Source organism: Motacilla alba, chromosome 13 (assembly GCF_015832195.1).
Source record: "Motacilla alba alba isolate MOTALB_02 chromosome 13, Motacilla_alba_V1.0_pri, whole genome shotgun sequence".
Classification (NCBI taxonomy): Eukaryota; Metazoa; Chordata; class Aves; order Passeriformes; family Motacillidae; genus Motacilla; species Motacilla alba.
In genome coordinates this window covers 14,242,140-14,263,339 of record NC_052028.1, presented here as the reverse complement: position 1 = coordinate 14,263,339, position 21,200 = coordinate 14,242,140, and the positions used below count along the sequence as shown (strand labels likewise).

Sequence of the window (21,200 nt, the reverse complement as noted above, 5' to 3'; positions counted from 1 at the left end):
CAATGAGGCTTCTTGTGTCAGAGAAGCTGAGGGTATTGATAAGTGTTTGCAGAATCGGGTCTGTAGTTCACACTTACTAACCTAAAATTCTTAGCTCAGCAGCGTTTCTCATTATATAAACATAACTTACATCTGTATTTATTTAGCTCTAACTTTTTATGTAGGCTACGAGCCATTTTCAGCCATAATTCATGTTATAGAATTTTTTTTTCATCCTGCCAACAACCTAATTTAATAAACAAACCACTGTCATAATTTTTACTGAAATTTATAAGGAATGTATGAACTCTGTCTTTATTAATTAGCAGAAGGCATTACAAAGGGAAACTTCTTTCTGTTCAACTTTGTAATCTTTCCATTTAGTCTGGTCTTAGAAAAACACTCCTTTTTTTTCTTATGTTCCTACTGAAGTAGTTGTCGTATTTTTTTTTTCTTTTTTTTCCCATTGCAGTCTTCTCAGTGCATGCTTTTGGTTGAGGCAGTACTTAATTTCTCTTACATAAATGCCCTTATTCTCATGCACGGTGGTATCTCATTTTACCACAGCTGCCGTTCCCACTCCTACAACCTGAGGGATTCTGTTGGCAAAAAGCAACAAAAAAAAAGATAATTCTGTGCTTACGTAGCTGCGCACACCTGAGTTACTGTGCTGATATTAAAAGTCAACATCTGCAAAATATCTCCATGTGTACATTTTGTGGGAAAGGTGATTTTTCTAATCTGCTTTCTCAGGCACTTCTCAAGCAACCTCATAAAGCAACTGCTAGTAAATTCTTACTTTTGAATAGCAACCTTCACACTACAAAATTGTTCTCTTCCCAAAGGCTTGGTGGAGCCTTTCTGGTTAACCTAAATCCTTCAGTCCAGCTCTCCAGGAATTCTCTGAACATGTGAGTCCAAGAAAAAGGAAAAAAAAAAATTCAAAAATCCAGTAACTGTTGTTATGATGTTATTAGGTGTCTAAAACACTTAACTAAATAAATAAAAAGAAAGAAAAAGGTTTAATGCTATTGAATTTTGGACAAGACCCATTGGAACAGATGAGTTTCCTCCACTAAAATAATTTTTTGCTTTCACTTTGAGTCACAAAATGTATTATTTTTCTCCAGTTTTTAATTTTGGATGGTATCAGAGGCAGTTTGCTTCTCCTCTCCCCAGCTTTCCTGCCTCCCTCAGGGAAGGACAGATTGACCTGAGCTGTATCCATGGGCAGGGAGATGGGAAGGGAACGTAGTCGTGGTTTGTCTCTGGTTCATTGCTCTGGTGAGCAACTGCTCATCACAGGTTTGTAAAATCTGGGATCTGACTATAATATACCCTTGACCAAATGTATTCCTGTGGACTTTTCCAGACGTTTAACTTCTTAACACAAATACCTGATGGCAATAGAGATGAATGCCTGACTGTGAGGACTGGGGAAAGGGGAGACAGGGTGTAGAAAGGTGTGCTGGTTGTTGAGTTTAACTAGACAATATCCAGCTTATTTTATTTTTCCTTACAATCTTGTGTTTGCTGCTCTGAAACACGGAGTTACAGTTTATGTGACACCTAAAAGACACTTTGGGGGCCAAAAAGCTGGAAAGAAAGCTGCACCTCCCGAGCCACTCAGGAGCCTGGTGTCTCCACATTTGGCTTTCACCATCTCATTAGCAGGTAGTCTGGATTATTTTTGGGACATCCAACACATCTTTATTTATATCTTGCTTGTCAGACTTTTCACTCAGTAAAGTGAAGGGTTTTTTTTTCTAGCTTCTTTCTCTGAATATAACCAGGACCCCAGGTCCTGGTTTTGTGTCCACACGCTGCCCTCTTGAAGCCAGTGGGTTAAGCAGCTAATCTTTCAAATAAATATATCTATCTTTTAAAAGTAATAGCTGGCAGAGGCCAATTATTATTTCATCCATCTCTGTGTGGTATAAATAGGGTAAGCCACAGTAATCTGTGGTTTTCAATAATTATCACTTTTTCATTCACAAATAGTTGGATCCTCACTGGTTTTATATTTATGGTAAACCAGAAAGCCGGTGTGGTTGACCTTTCCAAATTATATATATAGCAAGATGTATAGTCAAGAGCCAAAAGGCCCCAACAGTAGGATATATTTCAGCTTGTAGCTCATCCCAGGGTGTCAATTTTAAAAGCAAAATCTTCCCAATGAAATTTAAGTGATGAACTTATGGAAGGGGAGAGTTCTGGCAGGGCTTGCAACAACTCTTTTCAAGTTTACCAGCAATAAATCCACTGCAGAGTTTCCAGTTAAAACTCTCATAATTTCAAAGTAAAAATTCTTTTTTCTCCCCAAATCTTTTGAATGTCTTTACAAGAATGTAAAGCCAATTGCAGCATCAGTTTCTCTATTATTTTTCCTCCCTGGCAGAATGCAAGACCCTCGAAAAATGATAGTCCCTGAGACCCTGTCAGTTTGCATGCTCTAACACTTTATTATCTAATGATCTAATATGCAACAAGGCAAAGAGGGGGTGCTTATCACCCTGACAGGATGCCTAAGAGAAGTGACTAAATTACTTTATGTACCATTAGCACTAGCTGCCAGGGTGAACTCACTGTGAGCATTTATGCAAATATTCCTGAATACATTCAAGTGGCCTTGTCAGGAAGACGACTGACAAGCAGCTTAAATGCTTGGGTTTTTAAAGGGACAGTTTTATTTCTTTTTTCTTTTCCCTCCTCCTCCATGGGAGAGCTCTGAAGAATTAGGGGAATGGTGAGGTTTGCTGACGATTTGGTTCTGAGTCAGCTCACCAGCAGCAGCAGATGAAAGATGCAGGGTAGAAAGAGACACAAATTATTGGATGTGATATCAGAGTTTGCAGGTGGAAGTGGAGATAACCACAATTTCCAAAGCAACGTCCTGCTGTTATTTTAATATGAAATATGCATAAATCTCTGCGTGTTTATATCTAAAATAAGTCATTATGTAGCAAAACCATTACTACTGGTTGCCTTAAACTGGGAAGGATAGTGCAAGGCTGGGTTATTTGATCACTCTATTGTGGTACCTAAGACAGCCAAGCTTTTACAATGTTGTTTTAGCTCATGACAGCAATGAGTGACTCCAACCGTTTGTCTGCAGGTGCAAAACCTCCTGCAAGAAATAAAAAGCAGTAGTGGCTGTGCCTCAGCTGCACATGACAGGTAGATCCTCTTGTCAGCAGTGGGGCATTTAAAGAGTTTTTCTTGCCAATCCTGCTCATCCTGGGCCATTTAAGAGCTCACAGTTACTGCACAATCAGAGATTTTCCACCGAGTCCTCAGATTTGAAAGCAAAAATGATTGCTAGGCTGTGCCTTAGTGAATCAGGTATTTTCTGTTTGGATTATTAAAAAAAGGAAAAACTTCCCTCACCTTATAAACTACTTTGAGAGGATAATATTTAAAATAAAGCTTTGAGAGTGACTGCCCTTAGGTCTCATTTCTAGTCTGCCTGTAACAGAATTGTTGGGGACAGATACTGAATACCATGAATTCAGTTGCACGTGGTGGGTGATTCCTGAAAGATGCTCAGAAATCTGACCTATTGACCTTCTTCTTGTGCCCTAAGTGGCCCTGGCACAACTCTAACCACTAAATATTGGGCAGTGTATAGAGTTGTGAAGAGGATGACCTGATCAGCTCCATTTTAACCATTTTATCCCTCAATTCCATGGTGGTGCCTATCTCTGTGCTAGTTGATGAAATTGTCACTCCAAGACAGAATACTGACTGAAGCAAAAATTTTAACAACTTGAGACGGGTTAATCTTCAAAACTTGATACATTTTACCCTTAGTTGGTGTAGGTTCATATTGTTCATTAAAGTTAGGGACTACTGCATTAAAAAACTGGCCAGGTTTAAACAAAGAAACATTAAAGTTTGACTTGCTTCATCCATGGGTGGAAGCACCTGTTATAGTTTAGTGCTGAGCTTAAGAATGTTTTTGTGATTATATGAAAAATATAAACACACATGCTTTTTCTGCATCATATCATTCCATATAGAGAAATGCAGTGGGCTTGATTTATTATTTAGAAGGGAAATATTGAAAAAAAATATTAGGATTCTACCACTCTACTTGAGGGGATCTTGTATGTTATTCTGAGTTATGTCTGCTTTCTAATTTATTTTCTATGAGGGAAGAATACCTTGGGTTGTTGGACATCTCTATGCATACACAGGGGAAAAAAATGTGACTTTCAGAGCATTGCACAACATGGATAGTAATAACAGCAAGTGAGCCTTGATATACTGAAGGATTGCAAAACTTCAAGCTGGAAATAATTTTCTTTATTTTTGCCAAGTTGTCTTTTTCATATCGGTTCCTTCATAAATGCAGTGACTCATAAATTCAGGCAATTTTTAACATAATGGCTTGTTATGTGTTCTTGGAGTTTGACCTCACTGAGTGTATAATATTAACCTTTTCGCTGCCCTGTGGACTTATTCTGTTCCACAAAATGAGGGAATGGTTGGGGCTGGAAGGGAGATAATCCAATCCAACCCCCTGCTAAAACAGATTTGCCTGGAGCAGGTTGCACATGATCCCATCCAGTCAGGTTTTGAACATATCCAGGGAAGGAGACTCCACAACCTCTCTGAGCAGCCTGGTCCGGTGCTCTCTTACCCTCAAAACAAAGTTTTTTTTCTCATAATCAGATGGAATTTGTAATTCAATGAAAACACCAGGGCTGGATTAGTTCAGAATGTGAACTTGGGTGGAGTGGGAGCATCTGTCCCTCTGAAGAGACAAAACATGGCCAGAGAGTTAAGATGCTTTACTTGAGAGAATTGGCATGATGATCTTAATAAGATTTTAACTCTGGGAGGCAGTGAAGTAAGCTTCCAGTAGTGTGGCAAGTTCTCTGTTGTAAATGTTGAGTAAGGACCTGGTTTTTTCCCAAAAAATGTATGGCAGGTCAGGGAGAGGTGAAGGTTTGAGTAACTCCTCACATGGTTGAGGATGAGGTTCTCTGATGGGTGCTATGCAGGATGTCAGGCTGGATGATCAAAATGGTCTTTTCAGGAGTGAAATGTTGGGATCCATCAGATCAGCAAAACATGGCAGAGCAAGGATTTGTACGGCTCCAATTTAGGCAACCAAAAGTGAGTTAACTAAATTGTGCCCCTCTGAATTTTGCTGATGTCTTTTATTTTTAATCTTCACCAGAACAGAGTCGCTGTTTGCAGGCCCAGATCCCTTATTCCTCCTTGGATATTACTGAGAATTGCACAAGAACTGGGTGGGTGGGTAGGTGGAGCTGCCCTTCTCACAGCCAGTCACGCCAAACAAAAAGCAGAAAATCTTTTGTTTCTATTTGTCTGGGTCATAAATCATCCATTATGGAGAGATACTCAAAAGCTTGGACTATCTGGCTGCAGCAATTCTGATCTTTCAAAATTTATTTTTAGTCCGTGGCTAAACGAAAACAAGATTTAAACAATGAAAATGGATTTTTAATGGCTAGTTTAGGCAAGCAGATTCCAGAATTTTAGTTCTTCCATTAGAGTGTAGCTATTGCATGAAGTTGGAGGTTAGAGTTTGTGGGGTTTTTTGGTTTTTAAACATTATTGTATAACGTATTTGTGCTAACACTTCTGCAGGATTCTTAGAAGATGCCATTTGAGGTATTCTTGTCATTAATGAAAGGATTGCTGTTACATAATGTCCATGGAAGTATCTTCTGAAAAGGCAAAATTGAATACTCCAATTGCCCCAGTTAGAAAGGATTTTCCCTTGACAGTCACTTATCAGAGGTTTAGGGTCATGTTTAATTGAGAAAGGAAATTGGGAATGGGAAACACCTCAATTTTACAAAGACAAGATGTGTCAGTTTCTACCCATGAGCAGCTGTCCTTTATGTTTTTCAAATAAATAAATAAATAAAATGCCCCCAAACAGCCCTTCCCCACCAATATCTAAGGGATGTCAAGCTGTGATATGTTGTTACCCTCTATTGTTACGAGGATGTCATGAATTCATGGAAAAATAGTACCTGGATGAAGATAGAGAGCTTTTTGTGAATTTCCCTGAGGAGCTTTCAGAACTGTGCTCCCAAAATTGCAAAAAGGAGAAAACATGGGGAAAACTGCATTGAATTTTCATACAGATTTGCACAGAAAAAACTGTTTTGTTACAGCAGATCCATAAGGGAGGAAAGTTCAGATGGAAATTCTCCAACCACCATTAAGTGTTGACTCTTATTTGGAGAGCTTGACCAACCCTTTGCTGAAGGTTTGAGATTTCTCTCCAGACCTCAGAGGAACTGGAATAGAGTCATGCAAGTAGAAAGAGCTTAACTCCCCTGTTTGGCAGAAACTTCCCAGGTACCAGAACAGGGGAACATTCAGCAGCACTCAAATAAGAAATGAATATTAATATGAGATTATGAGTATTCGTTACATTTTAATTTGCTTTGCTGGCCACCATGTCACAAATACAATGGTATCATGGGGACAAGAATGACTTTAGAGATGGAGAAATGTTTGAGAGACACTCCACTGTGGCAGTGAAGTTTTGCCAGGCGTTATTTTCCCAACCTTCTAAAATGGGCACACCAGGAAATGACAAAACATCACGTTATTGTGGTATGATTAATATTATTTCTGAACAAATTTCTCTAATTTATCGTTTTCATTGTAAGAAATGCTTTATTGGTGTTACGGTGGGAAAAGATACTTTTTTGACTCCATTCCCCTGCTGTTTTGGGCAAATTTCGAAGGAAAATAATTTTGTGAATTGTGGTTGGGAAGTTGAAGGCCAAAAATTAGTGATTTTTTGAGAATTCATCTGGATGTTATAAAATGTCATGATTTTCAAAGAAAATGGTGTTCACAGCAGTTTGCAGGTATCTGGACACTTCCAAATGTTTCATGTTGAGCACACCAGTGTTTAAATACCCCAAAGCAATCAGTGGTTATAAAAGGTCTTTGCTCCCATGAAACTTATGTCCAAAGCTGTGACTCAACTCAGTGATAACAATCTCAGGATTAAAGGTTTGGTTAGCTGAAAATTTTCCACAAAACTGTCATTTAGAATATTCAGTTTAGAAAACTTCACAAGTAATGAACTCATCTTGTCACTGAACTGAGGGAGGATTGGAGTGAGCATTCAAGTCTCTCTCTGCCAAGTGTTTCCCCAGAAAAATAAGTATTTGACAAGGCTCCTCCACATGCAAGGAAATGAGTTAATAGCATAAACCAGGACACTGATGCAGAAAATGGAGCCCACCAGGGTGGGATGTTTGGAGTTGTTATTCTAATCTGGTTTGCTATTTGAAAGTTATTAATGTTTAGTAGCAAAGAATAAAAAATAAGCTACTAATAATTAATATTGGAATGAAGAAAGGCTTTGTGTTTGGCCCAAATCCAGAGTACAAGATTTTTGGGAGTGTATGGCATTGCAAAAAGTGTGCTTTCATTAAAGCCAGTAGTACAACTTCATAAAGTGGATTTTAAAATCTTAGCCCAAACTGTTTGCTGAGCATAACCAGAAAGCTTCGTGTGTCACAATTAGTCCTTTCTGCTTTCCACCTTCATTCCATGAATTTATAGTTCTCTTTGTGACAAAACAAATCCTTAGCGTGAAAGTGACTGTATTATAAGCAGTGCTGGTTTATGACCTCACTGAGCAAAGCAAATGGGCTTAGGAAGTTTATTAAAAAGATCAAGAATAAAGTTTCATGAAAAACTTGTCTGAAATGTAGAAGTTTAAGGTTATTTCTCAAAAGTAATCCAAACATTTAGATGTGTAAGTTAAGGTACAATGGCCATAGTGAAACGCTTAAAGGGATACCATCCTTTATGATGTGGATATTTGGGATTTTCTAAACTTCTGATCCATTTTTTGTGAGACAAGTGGCCATCCAAGAGCATAGGTATCCCTAAGGAATTTTTTTGGGGGAATTCTTGGACCTAAAGCCAAAATTTTAAAGCACCAAGGTGCCTAAAGCTGCAGGTGGGTGTTTAGTGGGATTCTTACAACTCTGGCTACAGAATTTCTAGCTGTCTGTGAAGTACTCTGAAATTTCCATTAGTTGCTTACTGGAATCATTGGATTGGTGGATGCTTCCAAAAACCTGGTCCCAGGTGCTGCAGGAACCTGTGTGCTGTTTGCTGTACTGCCCTTGAAGTGCCTGTTAGCACTGGGAGCATAAGGAAGTTCAGAATTAATTATGTTTGGTTAATACCATATCATTATGGTTTTGTAGCAGCTTTCTCAGAGGTTCAGTATCTATCCCATGAAAAAGCAAAGGGCTTTTCCCACAGAGGTCCCTCCTGAGTTATGAAATGGCAGCGGAGTGCTGGATCTCTCCCCACTGCTGGAGGCTGAACAGGCAGCTCGTGTTGCTGTTCCCTGAAAACCAGGGCTTGCATATGGAATTCATAGGTTTGGTGTTACCTGATCCGTAACCAGAGGGAAGGCCAGCACTCGGAGCAAATTCTGCCTGACCACAGCACTGCTCATCTTTCCAGCCGCAGCATTAGTGCACGGGTTGGGGTTTGAGGTCACAGCACTTTCCTGCAGGACCTTCAGGTGAGACCATTGCTCAGCTCCCTGGGCTCTTTGAGGAGAAGAAGAGAGGGTGAAAGAAATATTTCTGACCATGTTTGGCTCTCTGAGATACTGAAAGGTAAAGCTACTGTGATTAGGGGCCCTTTGGGGAAAATTACTCTTTTCCTGGGATTGCGACCCTGAAGGTGACAGTGAGTGCTACCTCCTCCTTCAGCCCTGAGCTTGAGCAGAGGTGCCTGCAGGAAAGCCCAGAGTCAGGTGCCTGCTCAATATCAGCTGCCAAATATTTTTATGAGGCTGCTTCTGGCTGCTCCTTACCTATGCTATCGTCTTGCTGAGATCCCTTGGTACTTTCCTGAGCCAGCACGGAGCTCCCGGGGTCTCCAGGCTTGCAGAGGTGTCTTCCCATTTCTGCTTATTGTATAGCAGAAAGAGGATCCTAATTTAGGCAGGCTGACTCACCCAGCCAGAGCTAGAGTCTGACGTTTGACAGGCTGCAATGCCTGAGGTAGGTGGTCTGAATGCAGCCCTAAATAAATAAATAAAAACCTAGCATGACTTTATCAGAGACATTGAAAGAACAACTTCTCTAAGCATTTGTAGGCTCGAGTCCAAAGTATTCACTCAGATTTTCAGCGTGCTGGTTTTATGTGGTGTCATTACTGGACAGATACTATGAACTATAAATATAATTTTATGCTTATGTTTTCGCAAGTAAAGCCTAAATGACTGGGAGGGGGTGCCTGACCCTGCACTCGGAGCAGCACAAAGAACAGAGGAAGGAACAGTCTGAGAGACACAGCACAGCAGAGACAAGGGGGTCTCAGTCTATGCAACACAGTCGTGGCTGCTGCTTGAAATGCAGTGCAGCTTATGTTGCCTCCATCTCTGTCCCACTGCCATCACAAACAGGGGATGGGGATTATATTGCGTTGCTGAATCTAATAGCAATAATAAAATATTATTATTACTTTTATTATTAATTATATAATGATATAACAATAATATTAATTAATTTGTGTATCCACCCTTTCCATCCCAGATATTCATTAGTTTTCCGAGTATTTCTGGCCAGAACAGACATTTAGCTAAACCCTCTGATCACTGGGATGCTTTTCCTGCAGAATAGCCAGGATACCTACCTTTCCCCTTGGCCCAGGGCCTGAAAACCCGAGGCCGTGCATCGGACCTTGGTCCCTCCATTGGCAGCTCTATGTGACCTGCCAGAGACAGCCCGAGCACAATTCTTGCATGTGATGAATATGGATCTTTGCTGCATCTGGCAGGCTGCAACAATGAATGCAGGAGACTGTCATTAATAGATAATAAAAGCAGAAAGAAACATTAATGGGAATAAGCTTTACTTTTACTGGGACAGATTATTACTTTTCTGTTCTTGGGCTGTGACTAGATCAAGCTGCAAAGAGCAGCTACCAGTGCTGTGTGCACGCATGTGTTTTGTTGCTGGCTGTTTTTTAATCTGAAATATTTAACCATGACATCTTCAAAGTGCGACTGTGTCATACATCCTCATACACTAATAGATCTCAAAGATGAAGAGCCTTGCTGCTTTATGTTTAGTCATGCCTTCATCTATAAATTTATGGCAGTATTATGGTTTAATGAATTGAACAAGTCCCAGAACAACAACAAAAACGCTCTTTTGTTTGAATTTAGATATAGCGCGCTTTGTTCTTCAAACGAGTAATAAAACCAATATGTTTCTTTAGTGGTAAACTTTGGGGTAACTTCATCTCACGTTACTAATGAAGCACTTGGGGAGCTGTGTGTGCACATGTACACGTGTGTGTGTGTGTGTGTGTGGTAAACGGGTGCTTTCAGTCGTGGTGTTGGACCTAGGCTGAGCATTCGTATTCCGATAGCGATAGGCAAAGCTCCCAGAACAGATGGAGCAGAGTTCAGCACAAAGGTTTAATCCTATCAGGATGATTCCTGTATGGCCATCTGGATAATCCGGTGCACAAATTCAGTGCCTGTTAAAAGTACAGCGTAGGCCAAGATTAGCGTCACAGATTTTCCACTAGACTTGTTCATATTTGACTTTATGATTCTCAGACTCCAGAAAATTGCATTAGAGAGCCTGTGATTTGTGAGAGAAATCAGATGAGGAATAAGAACTCTTAGGGTACTTGAATTTCCCTTGAAGAAACTGGATTGCAGGCACTCCCTGTCCCTGGCAGAACTGCTTTGTGTTTCTGCACGGGTTGTTCTTGTTTCTGAAAGACGATTACTGTGAGCTCTCTGTTGTGGGCAGACTTTCTCAATTCTGCTGAACAAAGACACCCCAGCTAAAAATTAATATTGGTTGGATTTTGTTTTTATCAGGAAAATAAATTCTTTGTTTCCTGTAGAATCCATCTCAGGTGAATTTCTGATTGTTGCGTTGTGTAATATCGCGGGGAAGGGGTTAATTTGAGGGATGTGGGGTTCTGGTTTTTTCTTTGTGATAGTGAAAAATGTCATAAAAATGTAATTGATACTAGTATTTAGTTCGGCAGTGAGAATTTAGATTTAGATTGAATTCTATGTTTCATCTAGAGTAGTTTCTGTGTGTCACTCACTGAACCTTGCCAGTGTAGCCATAATGTACCAGTGGGTGTTGGAGCATCAAGGCTCAGCCCTGTTGTGCTCTGGATGCTGAGCCTGTTGCACCTTACAGGATTTTGTCTGGTCCCATGTTCTGACTCTAGGGAGATTTACTATGAGGGACTTACTGTTTTGTTAAGGTACTGATAGAAAATGAAACTGAGGAAACAGGACCAGATTGGTGGTAAAACAAACTAGGAATTTTGAAATTGTACCCAGCTGCCCTTCTGTTAGGTTGGGGTTCAGCAAAGCAGTAAAGCACAGGGTTAACATTTAGCAAATATAAAATTCTTTGTTGGATCATGAAGGACCAGTCAGTTAAATTAAGTATGTTTTGGAGTATGCAAACTATGCAGAGATGTTTTTTGGACAAACTTTTAGGTCTGATTTATAGTACTCATTTTGGGCTTCCATTCGCAAGGTTGCCTCCATCCTCACCCAGAAATTGCATCAGTACAACTATTTTTAAACTTCAGTGCACTTAACCAGATGCAGTCTCCTTTCTGGACGTGCCTATTGTTTTTAAAGTAGTCATAGTGACTTAGCTGGGCTCCATAACTGCATAAGGGAGGTTGATGGTGGAAAGCCATTGAAATTGCAATGGGAAAGGCAGATACGAATTTTTTTTTTACTGCTTTATTAAGAAAATTTTGGAGCCCACACTCAGATACAGCAATCCCATCCATGTGTCACACCTCAGTCCCCTACATGGTGTTTATTGCCTTTGGCTTTCCCACACTGTTAGCGTTCCTCTGCAAGTGACACCATGGGGTGAAGGAACTGCTGAAGGAATAGAGGTGCAATAATTTGGGGGCTCATGGTAAAACATTTATCTCACTTGGGGGATCAAAATATGTCTGTGCATCCCTGGGGGAGCAGAGCAGTCACTGCTTTGGTGTTGAGGTCTGAGCAAACCCATCCCCTGTTGTGGAGCTGGAGGTGATGCCAAGATTTGAAAGACCCTGTGCAATATTCTTGGATGTCTGGTTTTCCTCCTGACCCAGTCTGTGCATCCCTGAGCATCTGAGCTGCTCAAGAGCACAGGGAGTGCTGAAGCTGAGGGGCAGGCACTAGTTTAGCAATGTTTGGCCAAAGTCATGGCTGACTCAAAATAAAAGTCCTGCAATTCAGGGGCAAAAATTAGAGCTTAAAGCCAGCCCAAAATTTCCTAGGAATAAAAAAATCAGAGCAGCACATCAAAAAAATTGACAATAAAGCTGTTAGGCTTCTTGAAATATATCTATTTAGAGAGAGTGCAGATATATTTTTCAAGAAGAATAATACCTGTATTGTTTATATATATAAATGTTTAGGTTGAACCTATACGTTTAATTTAACATAATTTTAAGTGGGTTTGTAACATTGTATTTTTCTTGGGGAATTTATTATTTGCCAAACAGACATGACAGACCTTTCTTTGGAGGTCAAGTTTTACTGACTTGCAGGGAGATACTAAGGACTCAGACTGTTTTATTAATTTTTGGAAAGTAGGAGGTAGCTCCTAAAGTAAAACAAAAAATAACCCAAATAAGCCCAGAACTTCCTCTGTGATGTGAAAGGGTTTAAGAGAATGAATGAACATACATTTCTTGCAATCATACAGAGATAACTAAATTATTATTTTATGGAAATGTTGTAAGTAAAATACAGAGCAGATTTTTTTTGTAACAGGTCTCTCATTATTCTGGATTGCCTCCTTTTTCCATGCAGTCATTTTTCAGGCACTGATCAACAACTGAGAGCTTTGGAAATCATTAAGGAAAGAGAAACACAGAGGACTCCATGAAATGTAACTTTGCTAGCTGAGGCATCAGCAAGGATAAAAGAGAAACACTGGCTTAAGTATTGATTGTAGGTGGAATATTATCCCAGGTAATTTACATTTTCATTTCCCATTAATGGGAACCGTGCATCCAAAACGTTCGGCAGAAAAATCACAGCCAAGACCTTTAATTTCACTGCTGGAAAACAGAAAAAATGCAACCTTCCTTCCCTTCCCTTCCCTTCCTTCCCTTCCCCCAGCCTGGAGGGATTGCACAGCGCGGGTATTTTTGGTTCAGTGATTTCACCCAGTGCAGATGTCATGAAGGACCGGGAGGAGGTTGCCATTTTTGGCAGGGTGCTGTAATCTTTAAGGCTTGCGTATGCTGAAACCCCCAAATATCGAGGAGCAGGGCACCACATCCTCGTGCCTGTGTCGCACAAAGCTGCAGGAGTTATCTGCTCCAGGGGGAAACCTCTGCTGCCCTGTTTCCTGCACAGCAGCTGCTCATTGTCAGCAGAGAATGGGCCGTGGAGCCGGCTCGAGACGCAAAAGGAAGGCAGGAAGATCATCACTTTACCCAGATAAGCAGCAAACTCATTGTTTAGCTTAAGAGTGAAGATTTAATGCTCCAGTAAAATACATAAAAGCTCTGCCACATTCCCTTTCCCTGAAGTGTCCTTTAGGCTGGTACTGAGGACTTTTCCCCATCCAGGCTGGTTTCATAATCTTCAGTTGCTTTCAGCTGTCTGTACTGGATGCCAGCCCCAGCACTGCCCCACAAACCAGCCTGGAATAGCACCATGCCTGGGCAGACAGAATTTTTAGGGTTCACTCTTTCAACATGCTCAGAGTAGTGAGCAGCCTGACAATTCCCACTTCTCAGGAATGAGGATATTATTTAGGTGAAAACAAAACCACCCAAAACCCAAACAATCCCTCTCCCCACTCAACTAAACAGCCCAGATCAACTCAAAAACTATTTGGTTTATTCTTTTAAATTGGAAAAAGTCCAGAATTAGTGCTGAGTCCTGAGGCCAAGGTGCTGCCATTGCTGTGCTGGCTGTGCTGCTGCTGGTCCTCATGTGAGGCTGGATGGGCCCTGCCCTGCACAGGGGGCGTCCACACATGTCCCAAGGCTGTTGTGAAATGGGAGCCCCAGTTCTGTATCCACTGCCCAGCTCTTGGGAGCTTTTCACAGGGCCCAACTAACTTAAAAAATTGAGTTCCTTATCCTGCAACTTCTTCAGTGGGGTTTTTAAGCACTTGCTTGAGTGGTTTGTTGAATCACAACTTCCATAAGTTATGGTTTTGAGTGCTTAAAACTGATTTGTGTTGATATTCTGAAAAGTCAGTTGTTTGCTGAAAGCATTTAACGGGTTGCAGGATCAGACCCATAAACTGTGGGTTAATCTGTGGCTCATTTATTTATTTAGCCTGGAATTAGGTTTTACCCAAGGAAAAAAAAAAGGAAAATTCAATTAAATTCCAGATATTTTCAGTACTTCCTCTAAGATAAGACATAAATTCCCTGTTCCTCTTAATTCTCAGTTTTAACTGCCTTTATGCAACTCTCTTTGCGTGTCACAATACTCTTAGAGAGAAGAAAAATAAAAGCATGTGCCCTATCATTTAAACTCCTGTTGTGATGCAGCAACTGTTGTCAGAGCCTCATCTATGGAATAATAGAGGATGAAACCACACTTCATGATAAAAACTGCAGGCAAGGTCATTCTTACAGTCACCAGCACAAACTGGATATTAATCATAGAGCAAATACATTTCAGAAGCTAAATAGGAGCAGTCCCAGAGCCCTGCTGATAGCTGTGCATCCCACTAATTCACCTCAGTGAACATTTACCTCTAAGCTCAATTAACCCTTATTCCAAGGCCACCCATAAACTTTGTGGTAAATATGTTTTTTCCCCTCCGGCCTCTGTTTTCTATCAGTGGAACAGATCATTTCTGTTGGAGGATAAAAAGCTATCTCTGTTTAGAAATGCAGGTCCCTAATTAAGAGTATGAAACGTCCAGTGTGTGTTTGTGAGGGGCTGCAGTTGGTAGATTATTGATTCTGTACATTCAGATGCTCCTGAGGCTGTCTGTTATTTCTTCTGTCATCAGGTGCTGTTTGAGGCAGGTAGAAATGCTCAGGAGGCAGGTGGGTGGTGGTGGGGGAGAGGAATTTCCTCCTGAAATTGCCTGCACAAAAAGTTAGTTGTTAAACGTGTACAAGAAGCTAAGAGGAGACGTTGTTGCTGTTGTTTAGTTATTATTATTGTTGTTATTATTATTGTTATTGTTATTAGTATTATTAGTACTGTTATTATTCTCCCTGCCAAGCATTGTTCAGAGGCAAATTGGAAATGTGGTAATTAGGCCCTGACTGGTAGTGTAGTACTTGTGTCCTGAGCCAAAGTTCAACGCCCTGAAATGAAATTTAAACCAATTAATCTGTTAGATTTTTATCGCTTGTCCGTGTTTTCTCAGCAATTCCCTCAGCACGTGGCCTTTGATCAACTCTCATACAAAAGCTAAAATGTGTGCCTGCTGCTAGCAAGATGGGGCTGACATTAACATGGCACTCATAAAACAATCAGAGCAGTGAAGCCCTCAAACAGACAGGGCAGAGTAATATTTAATAAAAGCGCACACATAATCTTCAGAATTAGCATTTTGTGCCTTGCAGTACCTTTGGGAGAAGAGCTTTTATTTGTGGAGTGATCATTATTATAACAAAGAAGAGCTACCTAATAATTTCCACTTTAACTCTGCAATATGCCACGAGCGTTTCTGAACCATTATGCTAAACTGTGGCGGGGTAATCATTTTATTGTCACAGTTTGAGGGAAGAAAAATCCCTGTGTATCAGTAGCTTGGAAGTGTGGGAACACAGGAACACACCGGCACACGCAGCACACAACAAAAAACTTTTCCTTTTTTGCTCTCCATGTGCTGGAGTGGGTACCTGCCATCCTTTGTATGGGAGGTGATAAGATTTTAACAGCGTGTACATTGAGAAAAACGAACATTTCATAAGAACGTTGTTTTCCTTGGAGCCATTAAGGTTTTTGCTCATAAATCCTCAACATTTATTGATAGAGCCCTTAGCTTTGAAGTCAGTGGTAGGATTCCCAGTGGCCTCAGTAAGTTTGGGATTGCAGAACCTCCTCTGCCACCTCTGTCTGTGAGCCTGGCCCACGGGAGCAGCACGTGGGATGTGTCACGGGTGGGCTCTGACTTGCCCTGGTGTTGTGCAAAGAAGGAGAGCAGCTCATTGAGGCTCCCAACCCTCAGGCCATTTCAGCAGGTGGAGGATGTGGCCACATCACCTTCAGTGAGGAGCTGCAGGGTCCTGCTGCAGCTAGAGGGGCATGTTTTCCCTCAGCCCAGATGTTCTGAGAAAACACAATGAATGTGACACACTCACACCAAAGGGTCTGAAAAGCCTGTCTGATAGCTGGGCTACCAAACTCTTTGGTTGTTACTGTAGTTGGCTTCCAGCTGTTCATTCGACAAAAACAAGAGAAAAGTTCATCTATGTAGGAATGAGAACTTTTTTTTTGTTATAATTCTTCCCCGGACTCAAAGTCTGTTCATGTTATCAATCATGTATACTTCACTGCCTTGATTAGGACTGGTTTAAAGTACTTCACTGTATTTTGTTATCAGGAAAGCTTCAGATTTTGACTAAAAATACTTTTTCTACAGAAAAAGCTAAATTTTATGTAACCTTTTTTTCTATTTGTTTTAAAAACACCATTTCAGAAATGATGCTTTGGGGTTACAGAAGGGTATGAGAAGTGATAATATTTTGAAACAAAACATTTTGTTTTTCTTGGAGGTACTGAAAAGTGTTATAGTTGATTCCAGGTAGAGATTCTAGAACTTGGCATTCTGGAAAAAAAAGAAAAAATTTGGTTTGTCTTCTGACCAAAACAGAATGTAGAAAAATCAAGGCCTCTAGTGAAAAGATTATTCTGCCTAGCTCTGTTTTCCTAGGGTTGCACAGAAGTAAACACCTTCCAGACAGTGCTTTGAAAGTTGCCAAGTGATTAAGAGCAGAGGTATGAAGAGCTGAGGGCCTGAGCTGGCCAGACATTTGTACCAGGGGCAGAAATAGAGCTGAGGTCATTGCCTTGCCCCCTCCCAGTGTTACCTGTGGTGATGCTGCCAACGAGACCCAATTCCATCCTCTTTGGTGCCTCAAGCAAAGGGCCTGGGAAGGGCAAAGTTTTAGACAGAGCAGCGTCCTGAATGACACTGGTTATTGCAAATATGTCATTGTATAAACATGGTTTGTGCCCTCAAAAACAGGTAGCAGTCTGGATGCCTCCCTCAGCACGTCTTCCTTGGGATGCAGCCCTTTAGAGCCACTTGTCTGGCTGGGCAGCTCCTCCTGCAGCCCTTCCAACCTTCACAGACACTTGCACTTTAAAATAGGGGAAGTTGTGTGGGGAAAGCTGGGTAGTCCCTCTATTTTTTGTGACATGGGAAAATAATGAAATCTTCTGGGAATGCACAGTGCTCTCGCTCCATCTCAGGCTGGGCCTGCAAAGGGCATCATCCTGCCCTGGTGATTAAATCACCATGTCCTGACTTTATCCTCAGAGGAGATGTCCTGGGCTACTGCCAGCAGGTTTGATGAGGCACTGATTCAGCACAATTTCTACATATTTCAATAAGATGCCAGGTGCTGTTGGTCACAGTGGCTTTGCAGGTGAGAGTGTCCCAGTGAAGAACTCACAGCCCTAGCTCAGCACAGAGCCCTGAGTGTCTGCCCTCAGTCCCCCTGGCTCCCATGGATGGGACTTGGCATGTTTTTGATATGAAGCAAATACATTCATAAAATACTAGAATCAAATGCATGAGGCAGCACAGACCGGGAAGCAACTTGAATCTCTGAGTGCAATGTAGGGAGCACAAAGAACATCCCAACATAAAGAGCAAGGACTTTTTTTGTGGGGTCCTGTAACTGCACAAGAGTATCTTGCACTCACTTTAAAGATTACTTGAATCTATAATTTTCAATTGTGGAGTCATTTATGTTGGAAAGAAGGTCCAAGATTGAGTCCAACTCTAAACCCAGCACTGCCAAGCCCACCACTGAACCATGTCCCCAAGTGCCACATCTACATGGCTTTTAAATACCTCTAGGGATGGTGACTTCCCTGGGCAGCCTCTTCCAGTGCTTGACAACCCTTTCAGCAAAGACTGCATATGTTTTCTGTTAATGGCTTATGGTCTCAAATAGTTTTTATTCACTGGTATTTAGGAAAAAAAAATGTTGCTTGTAGTCTTTAAGAAAAGTAGCTCATTCTCTGACACATGGGAAACTGATTATCTCTGGGTTTTGTTGTGGGGGGTATGTGTCCACAATCAACTGGGAATACTGGAAAGGGTGTAATTTGGAAGGGATTTTAATTTTTATTTATGAAAAAGTTTGACTCTGTGAAAGAGCTAGATGGCATTTTGAAAAGCTGCTTTCACTGTAAATCTGTTGCTGTGAGCTTGGCTGAAGGGAAAGCATTTGCTTTTGGACATCTCAGTGGTTTTTATGCAGAGTTTTATGCAAGTAATTTGAATCCAAATTAAACATATTGAAGTTACTTCTGTGTGCGCGCTACGTTTTCGTGACGGTAATGTCAGGATGTTTCTTTTGTTAGCTCATGTAAAAGTTAATGGCTGTACTCTGCCAAGTTTGGAGTAGGGTAATGATTTTTTTTCTGCCTGTTTGTGTTTTTGCCTGGAGCTGGCATCCCCGTCAGCTTAAGTAGTGGAAAAGTTTGTTCTGACACTTGCAACCTTTTGTAGGTAGGGCTGGGGTCTGTTTGCTCCCCATCTGTGCCTGCCACCACCAGTGGCATGAGGCTGGAGCAGTGCTCACAGAAACACTGCTCAGGGTGACTCAACTGCTCCCTTCCCAGCTCCCTCCTGCTTCCCAGCTCCCCACCCACCCACCCTGCCCAGGGGCTGGGGGGAAGGAGCTTCCCAGCAGCCACACTGGCTCTTGCAAACCGCTCCAACCAACCAGAACTTCACCGAGGAATCATAAAGATGCACGGGGTCTCTTTAGCACTTTATGTCTGGAGCATTTTGAATTAGGCTTCTGTGAATGAATTAATTTCCTGTCTTTACAATTAGAAGAATTTAGGACAGGGGCTGAGCCTTGTTAAGTAACTCACTACACTGCCATGCTGAGTAACTCATGAGGGTAAGGGTTTTATCCTGGATGGTGCTAACCCACAGTGGCTTTAATATCCCCATCTTCCTACGAAGTCCTTACCTGAGGAAGTGCCTGAGTGCTCTTCCTTGAGTACATCATCAAATAATCAAAGTTACCAAATTAATCAGCCTTTCCCTCAAGTACCAATTCACAGCCAAACGCCACCAACCCTAAAATTGGGCAGTGGCACCTATTCCTGAGTTTGCAGTGCAGCCTCTTCCCTCTGGCTTCATATCTGCGGGAAAAAATCATTCTTTCCAGCACTGAGGTTGGCTGGTGGAGTTATGCAGCTCCTTGGACCTGTTTTCCATGAGTAACAAAATTGTTGAGGTGCCTGCTTTACTTAAAATGTTATCTAATGTTACCAGTGCCATGTTCTCATCTCATGCTAGGAAAAGTTGGTAGCATCTTGGGTGAAGTTGCTTCTTTCCATCAACCTGTGTGACCACACTTAGACTCCATAGCATTGTGGAGGAGCAGGAGTGGAGTTACCCAGGGCTTTCTGCCTATTTTTACAGAAATGTTATTTCTGTTGCTTCAGCTCTGTTAAATTCCAAGGTGCCCCTGTGCTGCAGAGGAGGAGAATCAATGTGTGAATGTTTATACTGCCCCAGCCCACCAATGTTTGAGCTGCTTCTGCTTACAAAGTCTTAAACCAGAAGCTCTTAGTCCAAGATTTGAGCAGCACTTGAGTTTTCAACATCCTCTCAGAGGCCCTGAGTAGATACAATGCCAAGAAAGTGGCTGTGAGACTCCATGGATATGGCAAAATGTGTTGCACACACATCTTGTTTATCCTGTAGATGCAATACAACTGGAATGACTGGATGGCAGCTGTGGCTTTTGGTTGTGGGGTGTTGCTTTTTCTTGTAGTAGCCAAAGCATTAATCAGGGCAGGATGGTTTAATACTGAACAACCTGGATCTGATTGCAGAATAGTTAGAGAAATGCTGAGGGGTTACACCCTTCTTTATTTTGCCAATATTTTCCATAATATTTATGGGAGTCTCCTTGGTGAGTTTGGGTTCTGATGGATAATAAAGCAAGCTTACTGGAGATTGTTTTATTAACTTAGGTCTTGTGCATTTCATATACAATAAAAAAGGGATGTGTCCTGATTTCCAATTGGTCTCTGCCCATCATACTATGATTTTTTGTTAATGTAGGATTAAAAAAAATTTTTTTTTCAATGCAGATAATAAAACCAAACAGAAATTAATTAAGGAAAAAATGCTTCCAAAGATAGAGTCTGAGGTCATGCATATGTACTGTAAAGAACATGATTGCTGAAATCTTTGTGTTAGTAAGGGGGGGAAATGAAAGCTCCTTTTATTTTATTTTTCTCACGTCTTCTATCATTAAAATCCAGTTCTAACAGCAGAATACTTCTCTTTTTCATGTGTGTTGAAAAGCAGCTACACCATGTATCAAAGCCATCAGTCCAAGTGAAGGATGGACTACAGGAGGTGCCACTGTCATCATCATAGGAGACAATTTCTTTGATGGGTTACAGGTCATATTCGGCACCATGCTGGTTTGGAGTGAGGTAGGTGTTGTCTCATAGCTAACGTCTCTCAGCTTTGTCTCCTTGTAGCCAGCCTGTCCTTTCTCTGGGCCACATGCTAAATCAGCAACAAATGTGACACACGAATCCTTGCCTTGCTCAGTTTTATGAAAATAATTAGTCAAATTTACCTGTGGCAGGAACCCATTACAGCCAGGAGGATTTGCATCTTCTCGGGCTGGCCCAGAATTTAGCTCAGTGGATTTTATTCCAAGGAAAGGGGAGGATAAAGGCCTGTGTGAATAATTCTGTGTTTAGCACTACAATAGCTAAGGGCCCACAGGACACAAATGTTTAGGTGATCCCACTTTCCAGGGAAACTGGTTGCTGGTAGCTGCAGCTCAATGAAGTGGAGATGGCAGAATTCAGCACCCCTGAACAGCATATCCCTAAAGCCTGGATACTTGGTGTAAATATTATTTGCATACCAGCAAACCACATTGCACCACATTGTATCCACAGTGGACTCCTCATACCTAGCAGGGGCCCCTGTAGTTTCGCAGGAACCATTTCCTTGTTTCTAATCCATTTT

At 41.3% G+C, this 21,200-nt stretch overlaps 1 protein-coding gene across 8 annotated transcripts in view; it reads left to right on the top strand.

The window, feature by feature from the left end:
- EBF1 (EBF transcription factor 1) overlaps positions 1–21,200 on the top strand; it is a 269,155-nt gene that overhangs the window by 179,783 nt on the left and 68,172 nt on the right. For 4 of the 8 annotated variants that reach the window (XM_038150157.1, XM_038150152.1, XM_038150154.1 and 1 more), the window contains exon 9: positions 20,520–20,650. In XM_038150157.1, the coding sequence (XP_038006085.1) occupies positions 20,520–20,650 (131 nt within the window). Of the gene's footprint in view, positions 1–20,516; positions 20,651–21,200 lie in introns of all 8 variants that reach the window. The other 4 variants (XM_038150156.1, XM_038150151.1, XM_038150153.1 and 1 more) reach the window with 1 other exon arrangement.